At 42.5% G+C, this 20,624-nt stretch overlaps 1 protein-coding gene across 3 annotated transcripts; it reads right to left on the bottom strand.

The window, feature by feature from the left end:
* Window positions 1-24: 24 nt before the first annotated feature.
* Window positions 25-19,361, bottom strand: cep164 (centrosomal protein 164). 3 transcript variants are annotated; one of them, XM_085381096.1, is made up of 28 exons: window positions 19,214-19,361; window positions 18,745-18,828; window positions 18,392-18,503; window positions 15,444-15,669; window positions 14,226-14,390; window positions 14,021-14,131; window positions 13,867-13,947; window positions 13,597-13,701; window positions 10,317-11,204; window positions 9,707-9,760; window positions 9,132-9,262; window positions 8,344-8,883; window positions 8,018-8,149; window positions 7,739-7,934; window positions 5,755-5,832; window positions 5,488-5,610; window positions 4,469-4,612; window positions 4,259-4,342; window positions 4,114-4,182; window positions 3,771-4,030; window positions 3,405-3,581; window positions 2,730-2,886; window positions 2,543-2,650; window positions 2,130-2,232; window positions 1,341-1,733; window positions 1,165-1,237; window positions 945-1,064; window positions 25-798 (listed from the first exon to the last, which is right to left on the bottom strand). In XM_085381096.1, exons 2-28 carry the CDS (start codon window positions 18,821-18,823, stop codon window positions 702-704), a joined length of 4,806 nt encoding a protein of 1,601 aa, XP_085237222.1. In that variant the 5' UTR covers window positions 18,824-18,828; window positions 19,214-19,361; the 3' UTR covers window positions 25-701. The 3 variants fall into 3 exon arrangements, with proteins under 3 accessions (XP_085237222.1, XP_085237223.1, XP_085237224.1); XM_085381097.1 differs by lacking the exon at window positions 10,317-11,204; XM_085381098.1 differs by lacking the exons at window positions 9,707-9,760; window positions 10,317-11,204.
* Window positions 19,362-20,624: the final 1,263 nt, after the last annotated feature.

Raw genomic sequence — 20,624 nt, 5'->3', positions numbered from 1 at the left:
TAACCACAAGTTTTTCCACTGGAAATCATTCGCACATTAAAAATGTTTTATTAAAATATTTCATAGAAAAATACAATATTTACACAAATATGTAACAGGCACAACTAGTCGACAGCTCACTATTACTGATATGCAAACACCAGGAGACTGGACATTAAACATTTTTCAAAGTGGATTGGCTTCACTGTCTTTACAAAAACAACAGGAAATTCAGTCTCTGTTAAAAAGTGCATTACATAAACGGTTAACCTCCATCAGGCCGTGTTGTGGAAGGAAAGGTTTCAGCAATAGAGAAATCGCACAGGACACTTCTCTGTGATTGTCTTATACTTATTAGGAAAACCCAACCCGACACAAGTGAACTACAGCTTTAAAACAGAGTGGATAAGTTCTGGCATGGACCTCTAACCCTGAATTTGTTTGCCTGAAAAAATAAAAGTAGTTTCTAGTGTTGGAGGATAAAAGTCCTCAGCCCTCTCAGATATGTAACCTCCCTGAATGAACAGCCATGTCCTCTAGAGTGATCTCTTCCTCTGGGAAGAGCAGAGGAGGCTGAACGATCCCTGAAAATTTTCTGAACCGACATATTTAATTTTAAAAGAAGAAGAAGGAATGTAAACATCACAATGCAGACGTGTCACAGTCAGTAATACAAAGTCCTCGGTAACGGTCTCGGTAGAGGGAGGCCGTGCATCATGTTGTCAGTAATGATAGACTCTGATCTGATTGTTGTCATCCAGGCCCAGCTGGACCAGCCCGCTCTTTGAGGAGGGAGCCTGATAGCGGGTGAACAGCGGTCTGAACGGTGGAGTTAAAGATGGCAGGTACAACCCAAGGTGAACTTAGACTAGAGATATTTGCAAAGTGAAAATTTTAAAAAGGAAGTTATATGAAATAAAGGAGAACTAGAGGATGGACTGTGTGTTAGAGTGATGGAAGGATACATGCTGGTGTCTTTCTTGCGCATTTCCAGCCACCTCTTGTTGCCGTCTATCAGCCCCTGCAGCCTTTGGCCGTCCATCTCAGCTGATCTCGGTGTGGAGTGAAGCGCCCGGCTGTGTTCACTGAGACACACACAGGAGTTACCGTAAGTACACTTAAAACAGCGTTTGTGTGGAATCTGCTACACAGGCTTGATTAAAGGTGTATTGTAGGTTGCAGTACTTCAGAGGAGTGTATGATGAGTAAGCCGTGGAGGGTCTTGTTGTGCTGGAACCGAGCGGGGCAACAGCTGCTCCTGGACAAGAGAACAATGACACAATTTGTACAACTTTGTTTTTTTTTGTTTTTTTTCCCCCAACAAGTGCTGTTGTTGGTGCACCACTAATCCAACAACATACCAGGGAATATCTGGCTCCAGCGGCTGTTGAGGGTGTCCCTGGATGCCCTCAGCTCACTGCTGATGGGCGTGCTGAAGAGTGGGGGGGCTGCAGGGCCGCTCTGAGTCGCCCAGCTCCACGGTGGCTCTGAGGGCCTCTCCAGAGGAGGAGGCGAGGCTAAGGAGCTGGTTCCCAGGTTGTACATCTGAGCAATGACAGGAGCTGATGAGGAGGAGGTAGGAGCTAGAGTGGAGTGAGGATGAGACAGAGGTGGAGGGAAAGCTGCGTAAGGTGTGGTGCTCTCCTGCTGGGTCAGCGAACCCAAGGCACCCAGGACGGTGTTGAGCTGGCCTGAGATCTGCTGCAGTGACTCTGCTAATTCCTGGACTTTGGCTGGAACGGTGGGAATATCACCTGAAGAGAGAGGGAGGAGGAGAGTGTAGATTTGCAGAGGTAAGAGAAAATACAACAGGTGAGTTCTTCAAACTGGTAGGAGCGGCTCTCTGGGGACGCACTAGAGCCAAAATGATTGTCTATTAACAGCTGATTTGTGAAGTTTATATACAGAAACATTGGCTCTGACACACAAATCAAAGGGACACTTATAGTCCCCAATCATAAATCAAAGTATGGTATAGGTTACCTTAGATCTGCTAATTCAGTATACTTTGAAAGGGGCTTTACTCTCAGCCCATAGCTACAGGGGAACATGTTACTTCCATCCATCTTCTTTTGCTTAGCAAGGGCTTGTTTGTTGGATTTAGACTGAAATGTGAAAATCCTGTTCATTGTCTGGCGAGCATGCATTACCTGTCCCATATGGCGGTTCCACGGTGCTGCTGAGGTCTGACTCACTCACATCAAAGGTTACCTTCCTTCCTCCGGCGAGCCGAGACAAATCCTCAAACAGCGGCTACGTGGAAAAAGCACCAGGGCGTTACAGTCATCACGACATTCCATTAAAAGTGTGAATTCCCTTCTGCTACACCTTAAATCTAATCCAGGTTATATTTCCAATCCACTGAGACACATTTCATCCTTGCATATAAAGTGTTGAGTGGCAGAAAGGTACCATGCTGCTAAATGTTCTGCTTATTTTTATAGCTTTTCATCAATTTTACTTGGTCAATATAACCTTCTACACTGATTACACAAGCTCATTCCAAGTGAGACTTTAAACAAGCTCACAGAAGAGCACAAATACATGCTGATGACCTCCTGACCTCTTTGGCTATAGAGTTCTCTAGCTGCAGAAGCTGCTCCTCTTTCCTCCGCAGGAGACTGTTTCCTCTCTGAACCGTCCGCTCCAGCTCCGCCACACTGTTGGCCTCCTGACAAAGGGAGGGGAAATTCCCATCTTGTTTAAAAAAAAAATCCGATTGAGGTTTAACACGTAAGGCTCCCCCTTACCTGCTCAAGGTTTATCATCGTCTCTTCGGTCGCTCTTCCCTGAGCGGGGTGGGCCTGCAGGGCCGCCTGCCTCTTCATCAGCCGGCTGCTCTCTCTCTCCAGGAAGAGTTTGGTCTTCTGGATGGAAGCGCCATGTGAGGAGATGTACCGCCGGAATCTGGACACGTTAGAGGTGTGGGGATGGGAAGTGTTGAAGGTAGACACGCACCAAAAACTCAAATGTTTTGATATTTCTATCATACAAACATTAGAACTAGAAACATGCACGCTTCAAAACAATGAAAGGAAGAGTTTTAATCAGTACAACATCAAGTCACTTAAACTTCTGGTATTGGTCTTGTTAGTTAAGTAGCAGAGGGGGTTGTTACGGTAGTCAGTTTTAGCTGATTTAGTACTGAGGACATAAACAACAAGTGCATAAGAGTGGTAACAATGAAAAAAACCCAAATCTGTAATGTCAGATCCGGGAGGAGCTCTGCTTTCACAGCATCTGTCATCTTATTAGGAGTAGTCTACCTCAAAGGTTTTTCAATTTTTAGGATTCGGCTATTTTTTTAGATTGACAAAATGATAAGAACAAAATGCTGGAAAGTACCAAACCATAAACAAACCCCTAATCCTGAAAATTTATAACTGTTTATTCTGTGATTGGTACTGTGTGTGTGCTCCCCTTACTCATCCATGCTGCTGTTGCTGTCAGGTACAGGGGAAAGAGGCGGCTCCTCCAGGTCATCTACATGTAGTGATGTGTCTCTTCTGTCACTGGAGGGCGGCGGCGTCTTCTCTGCCGCCTTCTTTCTGTCCTGCTCTTGTTCCGCGGACGTGCTCGCCCCTTCACCTCGTTCCAGCTCACTGAGAAAACGACAGCAGACTTTTCACATGGAATCATATTTAAAGCCATTAAAAAAGCTAAACAAATACAAAACAAGACAATTCTACATATGCAAGGCGACAGTCATTCTGTCATTTAATACTGAGGCAAATCTATGAGTACCAATCAGAGCTTTTATTTTGAAAGCTATTAGTGTAGGAAGCCTCTACCTGACTCTGTGGCTGAGGCGGTCACATCTCTCCTGCAGCAATGCCACCTTGGTCTCCAGGTGCTCCTTGTCCTCCCTGGCTCTCCTGCTCTCTTCCCTGGCTCGGTCCAACTCCTCCCTAAGCCTCTCCTCCTTCTCCTTGGCCTCACTCCTCTCCTCCCTGGCTCTGTTGATGAGTTCTCTGGCTTGGGCTGTCTCTTCTCTCATCCTCTCGAGTTCCTCTCTCAGCCGGTCTCTTTCCTGGATCAGCCGAGGTAAGGCCTGACGGAGGAAAAAAGGAAAGTTGGCAGATCGCAAAGCAAGTGAATAAAATCTGTTCATTAGGAGAGAGCATGGCTTCACACCTCTATCTGTCGGTCCACTTCCTGCTCCTCTTGTCCAAGCAGCTTCCTCCTCCTCTTCAGATCTGCTGCCTGATAGGAGACAGAAATTGATTAGTCCATGTGGTTCAGATACCTCTTAACAGAGCACATATTGTTTAAAACGGACCTTGGTCTGCAGCATGGCCTCCTGGCTCTTCAGCTCTTTGGCTCTCAGCTCCAGCTGATCCCCCAAATCCTGCAGCTCTGACTCCTACACAAAGAGATAAGATGACTTCCTTTTAGAAAAGGCTAACCTTTACCCTTCCTTGGCACAGCTTAGCAAATATTATGTAAACCCCACCTCAGAGTTAGCATTCGTGTGTCTGTCCTGACTTACCTTGCGTGAGTGTGCCAGCTCAGTCTTTTGTATCTGTGCATCCAGCTGTAAGCGGAGCTTCTCCAGCTGGACAGCATGTGAGGCCTGCAATCGCTCTCTGTCCTCCTGCAGAGTGGACAGCAAGCGCTCCCTCTGAGCCGTCTCCTAGGACACAGACACAATGACGTGACTGATAGTAAGTATCCTGCTTGTTTACAAAAAAAGCCTTGAGGCAAAAGCTTGTGATACTAGTCCACTGTTTAAAATTAAACACAAACGTGACACCGTGTGAGAAAAGCTATTCTTTACTTTAAAGTCCAAAGCATGTGTGGTGTTGTTTTAACAGCTCAGTCTCTCTTTTCCTAGATTCAGACCTGTTATACGCATTTCCAGATTGTTTTTTTCACAGCCTCTCCTAGAGTAAGTTATTTAGCTCCTCTTAAAGTTCTACCTGACTGAATCTGACCAACTCCTCTTAAACAGAAGATGGAAACAGCAGGTGAGTCAGTCTTCTATGCCTGAGCTGGCCAGATTAAGGAAATCTGCACTTACTAATATCATTTGGAGCCAAGAGTAGAAATAAACTGCCTCTTTAGAGCAGTCTGAAATGCTGATATGCCAATCAGACTGATATTAGCCATTTGCTGACATATCAAAAATGTCATTTATGACATTTATGTACAAAGGAAGGAGAAACATCCTTCAACCATGTTATGAATGTTGATGTTGCATACTTTGTCCACCAGAGGGCACTCTGCAACTTTCCTTTTGGCAAAAAGCTTGGTTGGAAACAGATGTTAGGAGCAGAGTCGGGTCGAGCATAAACAAATCATTCAGTATCTTATTAAGCACTTATAAATAACGATATGTGGAAATCTGGTTATGTTTGGTGAATATCGGCTGAAACAACAGTTTTTTTAATCGGTATCGGTCTTAAAAATATCAGCCAGGCTCTAGTCTGAAGATCATTTCTTACTTGAAAGTTTGGCTATATGTTTATAAGAATCTACAGTACAACTAAATCTGAAACGCTCCCTGACCTCGTCTAGATATTTCTCTCTTATGCTGTTCATCTCTCTCCTGTGGTCGTTCCTCAGCTGCTCCAGCTTCCTCTCGTGATCCCGCTGCACTTCCTCTCGCACTTCCTGGAGCACATCGGTCAGCTGGGCAGCGGTGCAGAAAAGGGGGAAGGAAAATTTTTTAAAAAGAAGTTATAACCCATTCTAATGCTACTAGTGCTTCACGCCCTTTAAGCTCATATTCACAGAGATGATGATTCAATGCTGTATAAAAATGTGTCCTCTAACCTCGCGGTGGTACTCGGCCAGTTGCAGCTCAGGCCGCGGACTCATCATCAGCTCCCTCCTCCTCTCTGTGCTTCTGACCTTTATACACACAAAAAAGTGCAAACACAGACAGATCATTAATCCGTGTTTGTTGTGTTCGTGTACTATCGAAGCAAACCCATGGATCGGTTGGTTTTAATGTTTACATTAGTATATCACACTACCACTGGCCACAAAGATCATTTGGCAGTTTAAACTGAGACCATTTAGATCCTGGCAATGTCTGTCTTTTCTGTCTTTACAAAAACTAAAAAAAACAAAGCTACAACTGTATGGTGACGCAGACACTTTAGGACTTTAGGTCATAGACATAAAATATGTTGGTATGTTAGTACCACTGTGATCAAGAATTCTTGCCCTGAGTGACAAGTCTAACTAGAAATGGAGTTACAAGGACTAGGTCACAACAAAACTGACTTCTGGAGTCCTTTCACTACACAAGACAACAAACATCCAGGTTTAACCTACCAGCATCTAGTGTGAGTCAGTGGTTTGTTTTTCAGTCCAGATTGCTTCATAACAAGGACAATATTTGACTATTTACTGAACCCAACTTTAATCTTGATTTCTCCCATGAAAGCAGCTACAATACATTTGCTTCCTTCAGAACGTGTATGATCACTTTTCTATAAATCGCAATAACAATCTTAATAAATCAAGATAGGAAAAAAACTTTCACCTATCAGGGGCGGATCTAGAGAAAGTTTCGTAGGGTGGCATCAGGGTGGCATGGAAATCAAATGGGATGGCAAAATGTAAGCCTTTTTTGAAACACATATGCAGGTGTTACACTTACTGCATGATTTAAATGCAGTAAGTATACACATGTTTCATATAAATATAGTCTATAACTTAATTATTTTCTGTAGCTCACATAATTAAACTTTTCAGTTACATAACACGTGAATTTTTACTTTATGTACTGTATAGCCTGTATAATAAATAAATACATATAAAAATATAGTTTTTTAATCAGAAGTCTGGATTTAGTGGCCTGTCACTAAAATTTAAAAACTGATGTATACTTTGAAGTCCAAACTTTCAACACAAGCTGAAATAGAGACTCAGCGTGGCTCCAGCTTGTTGCTATGTCAGCTTAATCACATGCCGGTCCTGCAATTCGGAGGTGCAGCACACACAGTGTTAAGAACAGTCACCTTCATTCCACCTTCAAAGTGTTAATGCTATCTTATCTTAATAAACAACACCGTCATATGCAAAACTAGGGTGGCACTAGAGGTGGCAAGAGATCATTTTAGGGTGGCACATGCGACCCCATACCACTCCTCTAGATCCGCCCCTGTCACCTGTCAACCAACAGTTTGAGTTCCCTCACCTATAATAAATTATCTCCCACATGGAGACAAGATTAATCACAATATAAAAGCAAATGTGTACTTTATTTCAGACAGGTATATGACACACAGTTAGTTTAATAGGATTCTATTAAAGGGATACCTTCTCATAACTACATACAGGATGTGGCCTCTATAATTATTAAAGCAGCTATCAAAATATAGCCCCCACAGTAAGAGAACTCTCACCTCATGCATTACATAACATTTTATTTTAAAAGTTCGAGCATTGCTGCTCAGCAGTCCAGGGTCTTCTTTCTCTTACTTGCTTCATAATGTGTCAAATGTTTCAGGATGGTGAAAGGCTAGCATTGTTACTGCAGCATGCTTCATGCTGCAGTAACAGATGCAGTATGCGGTTTAGCATTGTCTTGCTGAAATATGAAAGGCCTTCCCTGAATCTGGATGGGAGCATGTGGTGCTCTAATTCCATTCCATCACAGATGCAGGATTTTGAACTGAGTGCTAGTAATAAGTTGGATGGTCCCCCTCCTCTTTAGTCCAGTGAACACTGTGATTTATCTGACCTAAATATCCCTATAAAGACAAGCTGTCTGAGGATAAAAAAAATCAGCAGCATCAACAGTTACCTCCTGTTTCAGAGAGTCCAGTTTCTCCTTCCTCTCTCTCTGGAGCCTCTTCTTCTCTGTCTCCAGCTCTTCTTCTAACTCCGCCTTCAGTCGCTCGATGTCCCGTGTCTTCTGGGCCTCCAGTCTTTCCCGCGCTGCAGTTTGCTCTTCCTCTAGAGTGACACGTACCTCCTTTAACAGGACTTCACTCTCTTCCCTGCACATGACGCAGATGTTCATGTTAATACAGGGATTGTGTTTTTTCACTTCTTTAGGGGCGACTGTGTGTTAAGCGTTGACCTGAGTTTGTGTTGCTGCTGCTCCCTCTCCCTCTTCGTAGACTCTCTGAGCTCCTCCAACATTCTGTCAGACTCCTCGTTCAGCCTGGTCTCCTCCTCTCTCCTTCTAGACAGGAGGTGCTGCCGTAAAGCCCTGAGGGAGAGGCATGTAAATTCAGAAGCATTTGTGTATGTAGTTACAACAAAAAAAACCTTTGGAAGCAAAGGAGCTTCATCAATTCGCGGATTCACACCTCATGAAATAATAACAATAAAGAGCAGGAAGTAAACAACACAATACAAAAACAAATTTAAAGGTGCTGTCTTTGAGTTTGACCTCCTACCAACCTCAGTCTTTCCTCAGTCTCCCCCCTCAGTTTCTCCTCCTCCTCCTCCTCTTCTCTTTTCAGCTCTTCCCGGAGCAGACGAATCCTCTCTTCTTTTTCCTTAGCTATGTGCTCCTTCTCCTCCTCTATCTCTCGGTCAGCTTTCCTCCTTTCCCTCTCCATCTCCTCTCTTTCCTTCTTACTTCTCTCCTCTCTCTCTAGCCTCTTTCTCTCCTCTTCTTCTTCTTTCTCACTCTCTTTCTTCTCCCCATCTTTCCGGCTTCTCCCTCCCAGCTCTTCTTCCAAAGCCCTCTCTTGTTTTTTTAAGGAGCGTTTAACACCATCAGCTTGGATGCTCAAAAACCGTGCCTGTCGGCCCCTGGAAGTTTCAGGCCTCTCAAATCCCAGAGGTACGCCGAGGCCCTGGGCCGTTTGCCTGGGGGTGACAGCCTGGTCTGAATGCGAGGAGATGGAGGGTGACGGTGAAAGGCTGGACTGGTGAAGGACAAGCCGGTCAACTTTATGCACTGGGGATGTGTCTCTGTCTTTGGCCAGCACATGGCTAAAATAAAAGAATGAGAGCAAAAGAGTTAAAAGGTGTTGTATTTGTTCATCATAATTCTATGAACAGGCAAGAAGGGCATAAGTCTAAAGCTTTCTTTATAAACTGTAAATGTTGTAAAAAGTAGATGTTTCTTTACTAAAAAAACAAAATAGACCGAGTGCTAAGTGCAACTTCTTAAGAGGATAAAGTCACATAAAATCAACAAAGCAGATATTTTTGAGGACCAATATGTAAACCAAAGGCACCTCTTGCTGCCCTCTCCTCCTTTCCTTTCCCCCTTTTCTCCTTTCTCCTCCTCCTTCTCCTCTGTGTCAGTTTTTTCCAGTGGACTGACAGCATCAGACAGATCGTTGATGTCCAGAGCCTTCTGCGACAGCTGAAAGACAGAGTTTGAAATCTAAAAATCATTTATCAGATGTGTCGCAGCTGCAAATTTTTGCTTCTTTTTTTTTTTTACACTGGAAGAATAAAAAGAGATTTATGCAGTTAAATGAAAGGGAAGCTTTTTGGATTTTGAAATTCTAACCCAGAAAAAGACATTTATTTTCTGAACCCTTTAGACCATTATAACTTGTCCAAGCCTGCCTATCAGTGGAACACCACAAGAAAAAAAGTGTCATTGTCCCCACATAGCCTGTTATTAAAATAAATAAAATGTAACACCTCATAAAGGCTTTTAAGAGGCTTTTAAGATGAAATGAGTTGGGTTTTTAGGTCATGACCATGCCATATTTAAAAGAGTCTTGGGGGATTTTGGGGGGGGTTTGTTTTGGCTTTTTGAGCACAGTAGGTTGAATGGTAAATGAGTTAGGGTGCATACCTTGTTATCTATGGAGGACGACGCCTCCTCAATGTTCTTACTGGCTTCAGAATTCTGCAATAGTACAGACAGTGATCATGTAACGTTCTCGCTGATAACCTATGTCTAAACAACTGAACTGCCCACAAGCAACACTGGACATCCAAGCATGCTGTCTCTACCAAAGCCACAGAAAGACACTAAGGGTGATTCCAAGCTACAGCCTACATGCAAACACAACCAAGGCCAGACTGCAGGCAGGCACACTGCAAAATCATTGTGCAACTAAAGCAAGCACACTCTCCAGGTGAAGGGCAAGGTTGTGGGATATGACAGTTCTGTCTGAACAGAAAACTCAAACCAGCAACTTAAGGTCAGGTCAGCTTAATAAGTCTGCACTGTCAATGGGAAAATGCTCCAATCCAATCCTCAGGGGCTCAGATAGATTGACCTTTTGCCCGATTTATCATTCAGTGTGTGAATGAAGACTTCCAGGCAGGAAGTCGCAGGGCAAGTAGCAGCCCCTAAGGCAGTGGAGTTGGAGCCTGAGAACGACTACATGCACCTGCTTGCAAAAATCAAGCAAGACTAAGACTGAGAGGCAACACAGAGGCACAACATTGGACCCTACCTCTGCAGGAAGGGAAGAATTTTTTGTCACATTTTTCATCTTCCGATCATTACTGGCTGGTTGGTCATAAGCTCCTTCCTCTTTAAACCTCTCTATAACCTCCTCCTCCTCCTCCTCCTCCTCCTTGCTGTCTAATGCTCTCTGGCCAACTGAGTCCTCCTCTAGCTCCACTCCCCCCCTCTCTGTGTCTTCTCCTTCGCTCTGTACACATCTTTCCAACACCTCATCACTCTCTGTCAGTTTCCTCCGGCTTAGAGAGCACCTCTCCAAAACCTTATCGCTCTCCTCCTCCTGCCCTCCTTTGCTACTGGTCTCGACCTCCTCTTCCTTTCTCTCACTGTGCCCTCCGTCACTTACAGTTCTCTCAAGCTCATCCCTCTCTTTGTCAGTTCTGTCCTCCTCCCGACTTTCTCCACCTTGATCACTTTTGGAGGACTTCTTCACGACTTCACTGCTACTATCCTCACATTCCTCTTCTTCTATTTTTTGCTGCTCTTCTTTCCTCTCTATGTCTTCATCTTTGTTCTCGTCCTTATCTTCACAGCACTCTTCCTCTAGCTCATTATTTTCATCTTCCCCTTTCTTGTTCTCTCCAGCCGCTTTCCTTTGAGCATCCTCTATCTCTTTCCCCTCCTCTTGGCTTTTTCCATCTTCCTGTCTACCTTCCACATCTCCTTTTGTCTCTTTTGCTCCTTTTTCATCTTTGTCTAATGTGCTACCCTGCTGCTCTTCTTCCTCTGCCTCATTTAACTCCTCTGCTACCTCCTCTTCTGAGTGCTCAGCAGAGTGTTCAGGATCAGGAGTGACAGCATCAGCCCCTTCCTCACTGACATGATTTCCACTGCCTGTCTGTGGAGAGAGGTGGCTGTGGCGACCCTTCAGAGAATCCTGGGTGGAAGACAATGGGAAGAATGGTCCATCCATCCCACACCTTGTTAGGCAGTCAGCACATAAAAATAAATCCACCAAACAAGAACATGCATGTCTGCACAAACAAAAGACACAAACATTGTGGTTCTGGGACTCACATTTAAACACAAGCACAAACACGGGGGATAGTTCGAGCAGGTGTGTTTTATGACTGTGATTTCCTTGTTTCAGCACTGAATCAGTACACCTTTACGCTGACAAATCAACAGGGAATTCTGTTATTCTCCCCCAAAACACACCAAATTTATGACTTTGGGTGCAAGCCTTGATTTGGTGAAAAAAAAAAGTCTAAATAAGTTTACTACAGGTAAAGAAGCTAGTGATACAACTGCATTTACAGTTTTTCTCCTTATTTATCCCTTCAGCATTTAAATCAGTCATGCAGCATAATTCACTAAGGTGCATATAAAAGAAGCAAAAGTGCCTTAAACCGGCATTCCTTATAAATAAATCAGCAGGAGGCGACTCCTCCAGTCATGAAAAGAAATCTAGTTATAGAGACATCTAAGAGAAAATGACCCTTCAGCTCCCTGTGACTTCTGCAAACACTTTCTTAATGAGCTAATAGACTTAATTACTAGTTTAGTCTTACTCAATCCAACATAATGTTCACTTTGTCCCCATTAGAGTCAAGAAAGACGATAGAGCAGGGTATGGGCACACAGTGTCCCTCAGCTTCTCAGTCAGACTCAGAACTCGAGTCCAGTATGAAGACAGAGGCATCACAGCTGGACATTTGGCTAACACAGTGGGTTATGTAATTATTACTGGGTCCATTTTAACCTCACATGGCAACAATAGTTGTTGCTAGGGAAATGCTGCACAAGAGCACAGAGCACATAGCAGAAATGAGACAATTTTCTCAACTTGTGTTAATTTATTTGGCATGTGAGGAAAAACTGGTTTTATTTGAAAGGAAACTCAACCTCCTGAAACATCCAGCTAAACTAGAAGGAGTCTGACTTCATGAAGCCAAGCGTGGCTTTATAAACTTGTTTTTTCACATAAGCATCAAATCTTAAATGAAATCCTCAAATTTTGTATTTTTTTCAGAACCACAGAGCACATCACTGTTCTACTAGACTACTTTTGCTAGCCGAACATTTTACAGAATATTCGTTTAGCTCAGTTGGATGAGCAGGCGACCATATGCTGTACGGCTGAGAGCCGACAGCCTGGGTTCAAGTCCGAAACGTGGCCCTCCTGTCAGTCTTCACTTTACCTATCCAATAAAGCCATAAAAAAAGAAACTGTTGCACTATCCTTAGGGAAAGGCTACAAAGTATCTGTCACTGTCCAAAAACTTATGGACCCTTCTCTAACCTCTCCTTGGTCTACTCTTCCACATTTGCTTAGGGCATAAAAACTACACACATATTAGGTCTGTCAGACTTCAAGCAACAAAGATGTGCCCGCGTTCTCAACTTTGAAAGCCATCTGTGCTCCTTTTGGTGATTGTGTTTTTCAATACAGAAATAAAGTGTGTCACAAATTTGTGCATCATTAGTAAGTAAATTGCATTTTATCCCTCAACACTTTTTTAAAATTTAATTTGGCCCGATTAACAAACCTGGCCGTGTCTGTAATATATATACATTTCAGAAAAAAAAACTATTTATATGACTTATTAAATTACATGATATAAATACAACTGCTCAGTGGTGATGGTAAGGAATTATACTGTGAATGATATACTTAAATAAATAAATTCATGAATGAGTTTTGATGGCGATGGCCCATGCTCTTGCTGTTTAGAGAGCAAAGCAGTAACAGTGGCAGTAGGAGGACAGAAGGACAAAGAGGAAGACACAGTAACAGCCGTGCCCGTAGGACAGATCCCAGCAGCACAGCAGCTGCAGGGACACACATGGGTCACAGTGCAAAGGTGAAAGGTTTAAAGGTCAAAGAGACACAAGAGAAGCAGAAACATATGGTTTAGAGACCACAGTTAGACAAGACAACAAGAAAAGTCCCTTCTTGTAATCATAAAAACACTTATAATAATATAGCACCAATACCCATTAATAACACTTCTAGTTAAACAGGCACTGAAAATACAGCAGTGTTTGTGTATTTTCTAAATCTCTCACTCTGCAGTTTTACCAGAGGAAAGGTACCCGAGACCCCCATTCTTCACAAACATATTCTGATCTTTGTACAAAATCTCTGGTTTAAAAAACAGAAACACAACAATCATTATAATACCTCGAATGTGCCGCACATTAAACAACACACCACAGCCGTTCAAAGACACACACACAGGTGAAGAGGGCAGAAGTGGCAGAGAGGTTTTACTTGTTGAGAGCGAGAAAGAGAGAAATGATGCGTGGACACTGTTGTGTGCTTTTACTTGTTGTGACTGCGGTTCAGGGCTGTGGTCACCAGACAGGCCCAAATCCTGCAACTCGGGCTCCGTCCTCTCCTCAGCTGGTGCTGCGCCAGTGGCATCACTTTCCTGCAGTAAACATTTACACAGGAAACTTTAACACTGACACTGATAAACCATTAATTAGGAAACATAATTATACTTTCTATAAATGAGAAGGTGCATAATGGTCAATGCAGTTATTTGTGCCTAAATTATAACTCAGAGTAGTAAAAAGCTAGTAATCCTGTCTACCTCATACTTTAGGCTTCCTCCGAGGGCATCCAGATCCAGGTGGAGATTCTTCAATAGTCTGTCTGAATCATGAGGACTTGGCTGGAAAGAACAGTCGCTGGTTACAGAAGGACGTGAAGTGTATTTCCTGGGAGCTACAGGAAGCTAAACCAACCTCGTTTTCTGAGATTTTGTCATCATCACTGTCAAAATCGGGCAAAGTAAATGACACTCTCTCTTCCTGTCGGATGCCGAGTATTCTGGTTGCTCCACTGGTTCGAGGAGCCTGAAAAAGAATGAATGGAAGGAAGAGATTCAGATGGGATAAAAAGGGAGAAGCACAACATTTCATCCATAACGTAGCATGATGGCTCTTTTACCTGTAGGGGTTTCTTGAGGGGTTCCAACCCCCCAGAGCTGCCGAGAGACCCCCGCAGAGCAGTGGCAGATCCAGAGAGAGCGCTTTGGCTGGGGGCATCTAGACCTCGCAGGGGAGCCAGGCTGGTAAGCGAAGATTGCAGAGGTCCCAGAGACGAACTGAGGGCCTGTAGGAGAAGAGACGCAGTCGGTGATGTGAGCTCTCGCTTTTCAACAAATCCTTTTTTAGGAATGCATCGTGTTCTCTGACATGGAAGTCTAGTTTTAATATTGCAGTAGAAAGAAAATGTATTTGGGCTCTTTAGATGTTTATATTTTAATAACGTAATACCACTAATTAGACATTTCCACAACTCCTTCTGCAGCAGTCCAAAATTCCAGCCTGTGACATAAAGAACTCTCTCAGTCACAGGGAGAACACAGAGTTCTGCAGCAGATGGCCCGGACCCCAAGAGAGCCCCGATTACAACACCGAGTCAGTGGGGATCATGCAGAAGCAGATGCAGAAGACACTGAGGCAGCATAACACTATATAAAAACATTGATAAAGTGTCCACAATGTTAGAAACTGATTTTGCAAAGTGTGCATAAAAGGACCTTGGCGGGCTAAATCTGAGCATTTTAAGGGCTAATTGAAAAAAACAACAACAACAACACTGACAACACGACGGTGGAGCAGTGGTTAATCTCACAGCAAGAAGGTGTTGGGTTCAAATCCACCATCTGGCCGGGGCCTTTGTCTGTAGGTTAGTTTAGTTGATGATTCTAAGCTGCCCACAGGTGTGAATGTGAGCATGAATGGTTGTCTGTCTCTCTTTGTCAGCCCTGTGACAAACTTGCAACCTTTCCAGGGTGTAGCCCACCTCTTGCCCTATAGCAGAAGAGATTGGCTCCAGCATGGTTAAGTGAAAGAAGCTGGATGGATGGAGGTTGGAGTTGTGAATTTCAAACTTTAAGAATCAACAGGCTAACCCTTATGAGCTCAGAAAACCTCCTAATAACCCAGTAACAAACAGTAGTTTGTTGTTCGGCTACAGTTTTAGTAGTGAAAATACGAACACACACATATACATACACGTTTGTCCCTATAACCACTTAATCAATCTATACACATCTTATTTGCAGTCCACTTATACTCTGATGCAATGTTGCTCGATAAGTAAACATAAAATTTTTGTCTAAAACAAGAAGGAAGAAAATAAATCAATAAAACCACTCACCCCATGAGTTTTGAGTGGTTCCTTCTTCTTCTTCTCTTTCTTCTCCTTCTTTTCTTTCTTCTTTTTCTTGTCTTTCTTGGCTCCTGCGCCCCCAGCTGTGGCTGTGAGCTGAGCTCGCTCACGCTCCTGGGCCACCAGGCGTCGGTAGTGCTCGTCACAGGGGTGATCCCAGGTGGACTGACCCGTGGAGAAGTTGAAGTAGTAGATGTCCCCTGTCACGTCCTGGCTGTGGGTAAGGAGAAAGGAAACGGGAGTCATTCACTGTTCTATTCAGTCTTGAGTCACCCCACATTTCTTTATAATTTTACTTTGAAGGTATCAGACATTCTTGAAATTATTTAAAATGGCCTTGTGCAACAACACCATTAACACTTACCAAACTGAAGGGATGAACCAGTGTGGACAACTAAAGCAAACCTGTTGTAGGAGGACAAGCTGGTGGTGCTGGATGGATCATATAACCCCACCTCCTACATTTTTATGTCCATTAAGCATTACAAATGATTATTATGCTATAACTGTCTTAATAATTATTTAGGTTTAGTTAATACATTCAGTTAAAAACCATAGAATCCATTCTTACAGTTAACACCACTCATTGAGGACATCATAATGAAGCTAAATTATATAAAACACATGAGCCAAGAATTAGAAGGATGGCTATGTTAATCTATTACGTTAATCTATCATCTATCTACAAGTAATAATAACTGCTTTGTAAGCCATGTGTTGCTGGGTTAGAGGCATTATTTTGTCAATAGCTCTGACGTCTCCCTGGAGAATTTGATAAGAGATGGTTGCTACACACTTTGGCATTCAGTTGTCAACAACAGACCCTCACTTGTAATTAGCTGGAAATTACACTGTAATCCACACCTTGAAAACACTTTGTAAAACACCTGAATTTGCCAGAGCATACGTGAAAGGGGACTTATACAGAGGCGGAGCCAGACATTTGAAACACCCGGGGCTTAGCCCAAAAGGGTAGTATGCATGTGGGATATATATTTTTGTGTGTGACTGAAATGACTGAAAGATTAATAGGCTCTGTTTTGAGTTTTGTTCAAAAAAGAATGACTTCATATAGGGAAAAATATATATCACATATGCAGGACACCTTGAACTAGGTTTTTAATTAAGCAGCAAGGCAGAACAAAGTCGGGGCTGTATCAAGACATGAGGACTAAACCCCAATTCAACCAGACCCAGAACTGATCCGGAATTAAAACAGGACTACAACAGTTCAAAATCAGGACTACTGAGGACTTAACCAAGACAGAACCAGAATCAGAACTAGATGATAGTAGCACTAAAAATCATCATAGACCTGCACTACGATTATTTTTTAATTCTACCAAAGCACACTATTTAGATTCAGAAAAGTTTATATAATTATTTAGCCTTGTTGTGCAAACAAGTCTGCATAACGTAATAAATATAGAATTTGAAAAATAGCAAACCTAAAAAGAAACACTAGGTACGAGATACATGAGTACCTATGATACGGTGATACTTTTGGTAAACAACCATTTGACTAACATGTGTGTCTCACCTGCTCTTGTTCCACCTCTGTTCTGTCCTCATTCTCTCTCTCCCTCTCTGTTCCTCTCTCTCCCTCTTTGTGCTGACAATCATCAAATATACAGTTGAAACCAGATATTTACACACTCTTCAGATCAAAACACAAACACTTTAATTGTAACATCAAATCAGACTAAATGTTTATTTTTTTAGATTGCTAAATATAAAAAACATATTTGTTAACTTTAAGAGTAAAGAGAGAAACTATCTGTATTTCTTAATTGCAAATGGCACCAAATTGTATTCAAAATTGAGCCACACTTATGGAGCTCCACAATTCTTTTCCTGGTGTTTTGGTTGACATCTCTTGATTTTCCCATTTTAAAGAAACAGGCTCTGTGTTTTGCCTTATATGCATCCACAGGTGTGCCACCAATTTACTCACATGGACTCTACTAACCTATCAGAAGCTTCTTCAGCTCAGAATGGAATCATCTGGAGTTTCTTATTAATTAACAATAAACTTAGTGTACATGTGCTCCTAAATTTGATGAAAGTGATAAAAAATAGACAGCTAACTCTGTCTCTCTTTATTCTGACATTTAACTAATTCAAAAGATATTTCAATATTTATTTATCCAAAACAAAACAAGTTTACTCTAAATTGATGTTGTACAGTAAAAAAATGTTCTTGTGTTTTCCATAAAGTGTATGTAAATATCTGGTTTCAACTGTGAATATACTGCTGTGTATTGAAGTTCCTCTTGTTTTGCATAGAAATATACTGAACAACATACAAAGCATAATATATAAAATACTACCAGAGTTTTTTCTTTGAAAGAAGCCCCTTATGTCCATTCTTGTATATCAGTGCATTACTGAAACCGATTTATTTAGCCGTGGAGGGTAACAACTGAAAATATGAAATAAACATACATGTAAGCTAAGAGTCTCTAAAGAAACAGCATTGTTGTTGTTCGGCTTTTCATTTCACCATTTGTTGATTCACTCGAAGAGCAAGTAACGTAATATGGGCCAAGTGATCAGTTTGATATCAATCTTTCGTGATACACCGTCATATTTACATTATTTGTACAGTACGAATGATTTGCTTTGGTACCTGATCGAACTTCAGTTCTCCTCTGTCTGCCTGGCTCCGTTTTAGTGTCTGAGCTCGGATCATACCAATATTAGGGGGGATTTACGCACAGTCGTAAATTCCCACAGTGTGCACTATGTGCTTCGAATATTGTGTGTAGTTTTTGTTTTATGCAGTTGTCAGCCAGGCATCTAACTATGAAAAAATTACACCCCAAAAGACTTCTGACAAAACAACCCGGGCTTAAGCCCAGTAAGCCGCCCCCCGCCACTGGACTTATATCTCTGGTGCTTGAGGTCCACTCCCTGGGTGCTTTCCCATTACTTACCAAGGCTTCCACTCAGGAGGCAAAGGGGCGACGATGCCCTCCCTCGCCAGCCACAGAAGCTCGGGCTCATTGTCGGGGTCAATGCCAATCTCTCTTGCATACTCTTGGATCTCTGATCAGAAGAAAAGAAGAAGAGCTGAATGCAAAGTATACACCATCATGTAGCATAGTTTTGGAAATCTCCAGAATTTAAGCCATAAAGCACTGCAGTTCTGCATGAGCTCTGTTTATGGAACCTGAATGCAACATGTTCCGGACTAATATTAGTTCAGCGTTTAGGTGTGAATAAACACAAGTAAGCAACAGTGCAGTTTAAATCTCATCAACTGTGCTGTTCAATGATGCTGGGGTACCTTGTTCAGAGGGTATATAATTCTCATCGTATTCCTCTTCGAGGATCAGCTGGTCTCCTACGAGAGCAGCTGCAGTCATGGTTACTGCAGAGACAAAACATAATTCACGCACATATTATAAAACAATGGCAACGCCGTTTGCATCAACATCTCTTTTGAAAACGGCAGGTTTTGCGTTGTCGTTTAGCTAAAGGGGTAAAATTTACACATTAGCTAACTTTTGTCGCATATTTGTTGTATACTGACTAACAATGTTTAGCATGGGGAAAAGGGCTTCTGGGCTAAAGCCACAGTCAGCATACAATCAACATATAATCCTTGCTGAGGACAGCAATTAGGGTCGGGGAGTAAAAGGAGCGAAATAAATCTAATTAATCTAACGTTAGCATCTCAGCTAATTTCCACGTTAGCGTAACGTTAGCTCAGGAAGCTAAGTAGTTGGAAAGCAGATTAGAGCCGAGCCGTTTACCTTCCCAACTTTAAATTAACCTCTGTGGAAGCAACGCTTAGCAGTCAGTTCTTTGACGGCGGCATTGTGCACAAAGACAGGGGAAAGATGCGAAAGTTACACTCCTAACAACATCTCCAAGGACGCTTCCTTCGTTTCCTGTTGGAGACGTTTGAATCTGACTGGCTGAGCCACTCGAGGCGTTCACATGTACTCGGAAACTCAGCAATTGTCCAGTTTATGTGTATTACAGTACATGGTGAAATTAGACTTTAACAGAGGTGTTAACGGTGAGCATACTGTCATTTATTTTAGTTTACGCATATAGACTCAAAATAAAAATAAAATGTCTGAAATATATGAATAAAATCTGTTCATATGATACGACAACGTTAATATGAAAGGTATGGTTTGCAAAATGGTTTTGAGACTTGCTATGATGTATCTCTTGGAGACTGGTACTGGCAAAAACACAGGAGGCCAAGCTATAGGTGATAGAGCTGAGGATACTCAGTGACCATAATGGATCAGATCCGAAATGAGTATGTCAGAGGGACGACTCAGGTTGAGCATTTTGGAAAAATAGTTACAGAACCAAAGCTATGAAGGTTTTGATATGTGCAGAGGAATGACAGTGGATTTATTAGAGTTTTCTTTTTTTTTTTCCTGCCTGTCCCATTTGGTTCTTTAGCCATCAGAATTGTTGTCTGAAGACCAACAAGGATACCCAATGGATTTACTTTGCCAAATGGATCATCGTGGCATTGCCGTATTGGTCCATTTGGTCGATCTTTGTTTTTATTATTTATTATATTTTATTTTCAGATGTTACAGACGGGACAGACATGAGTGAGGGATAGGAAAGGGAGAAAGAAAGAGGAAGGAAAGGAAAAACAGAAGGGGAGAGGGACAGTGAGAAAGGGGGGGAGAAAAAAAATAAAAATCTCCTGGATCACCTGTTGAGAGAAGAATAGAAAACAAGCAAAAAAGACAAAAAAAAACAAAACAAAGCAACATACTAAACACAACACCATCGCATTAATCTAGCTAAGTGTAAACAGCAGTAAATACTAAATATTCAATGTTGTTGTGCGTGCTGTTGTGCGAAGTAGCAGCCAAGAAAGGTGTAATTTGGGTCTACGAGCAGTGAACACCCGTGTGCATACCTGTGTGGATCAGCGCGCTTGTATTCCAAAGGTTTCTCCATGTAACGATCTGCTAGGGAGTGTGGGGGGGCCACAGCCCCGTCCTCCAGGGTGTGAAGCAGGTATGGAGGAGATCAAAACTCCAGACATCCAGAGGCCCCCAGAACACAAGAGACCATGGAAGACCAACAGATTTATTAGAGTTTTCAGGCAGAGGAAAAAGAGGAAGGCCACAGAGATGATTGACGGGTGTAGACAAAGAGGACACAGCGAGAGGATTGATACAA

Source organism: Rhamphochromis longiceps, linkage group LG14, assembly GCF_057381845.1.
Source record: "Rhamphochromis longiceps isolate RC_006_pf linkage group LG14, R_longiceps_female_GT1.1, whole genome shotgun sequence".
Classification (NCBI taxonomy): domain Eukaryota; kingdom Metazoa; phylum Chordata; class Actinopteri; order Cichliformes; family Cichlidae; genus Rhamphochromis; species Rhamphochromis longiceps.
Note: the sequence above shows the minus strand (reverse complement) of the source record. Positions and strands in the feature narration are given on the sequence as shown.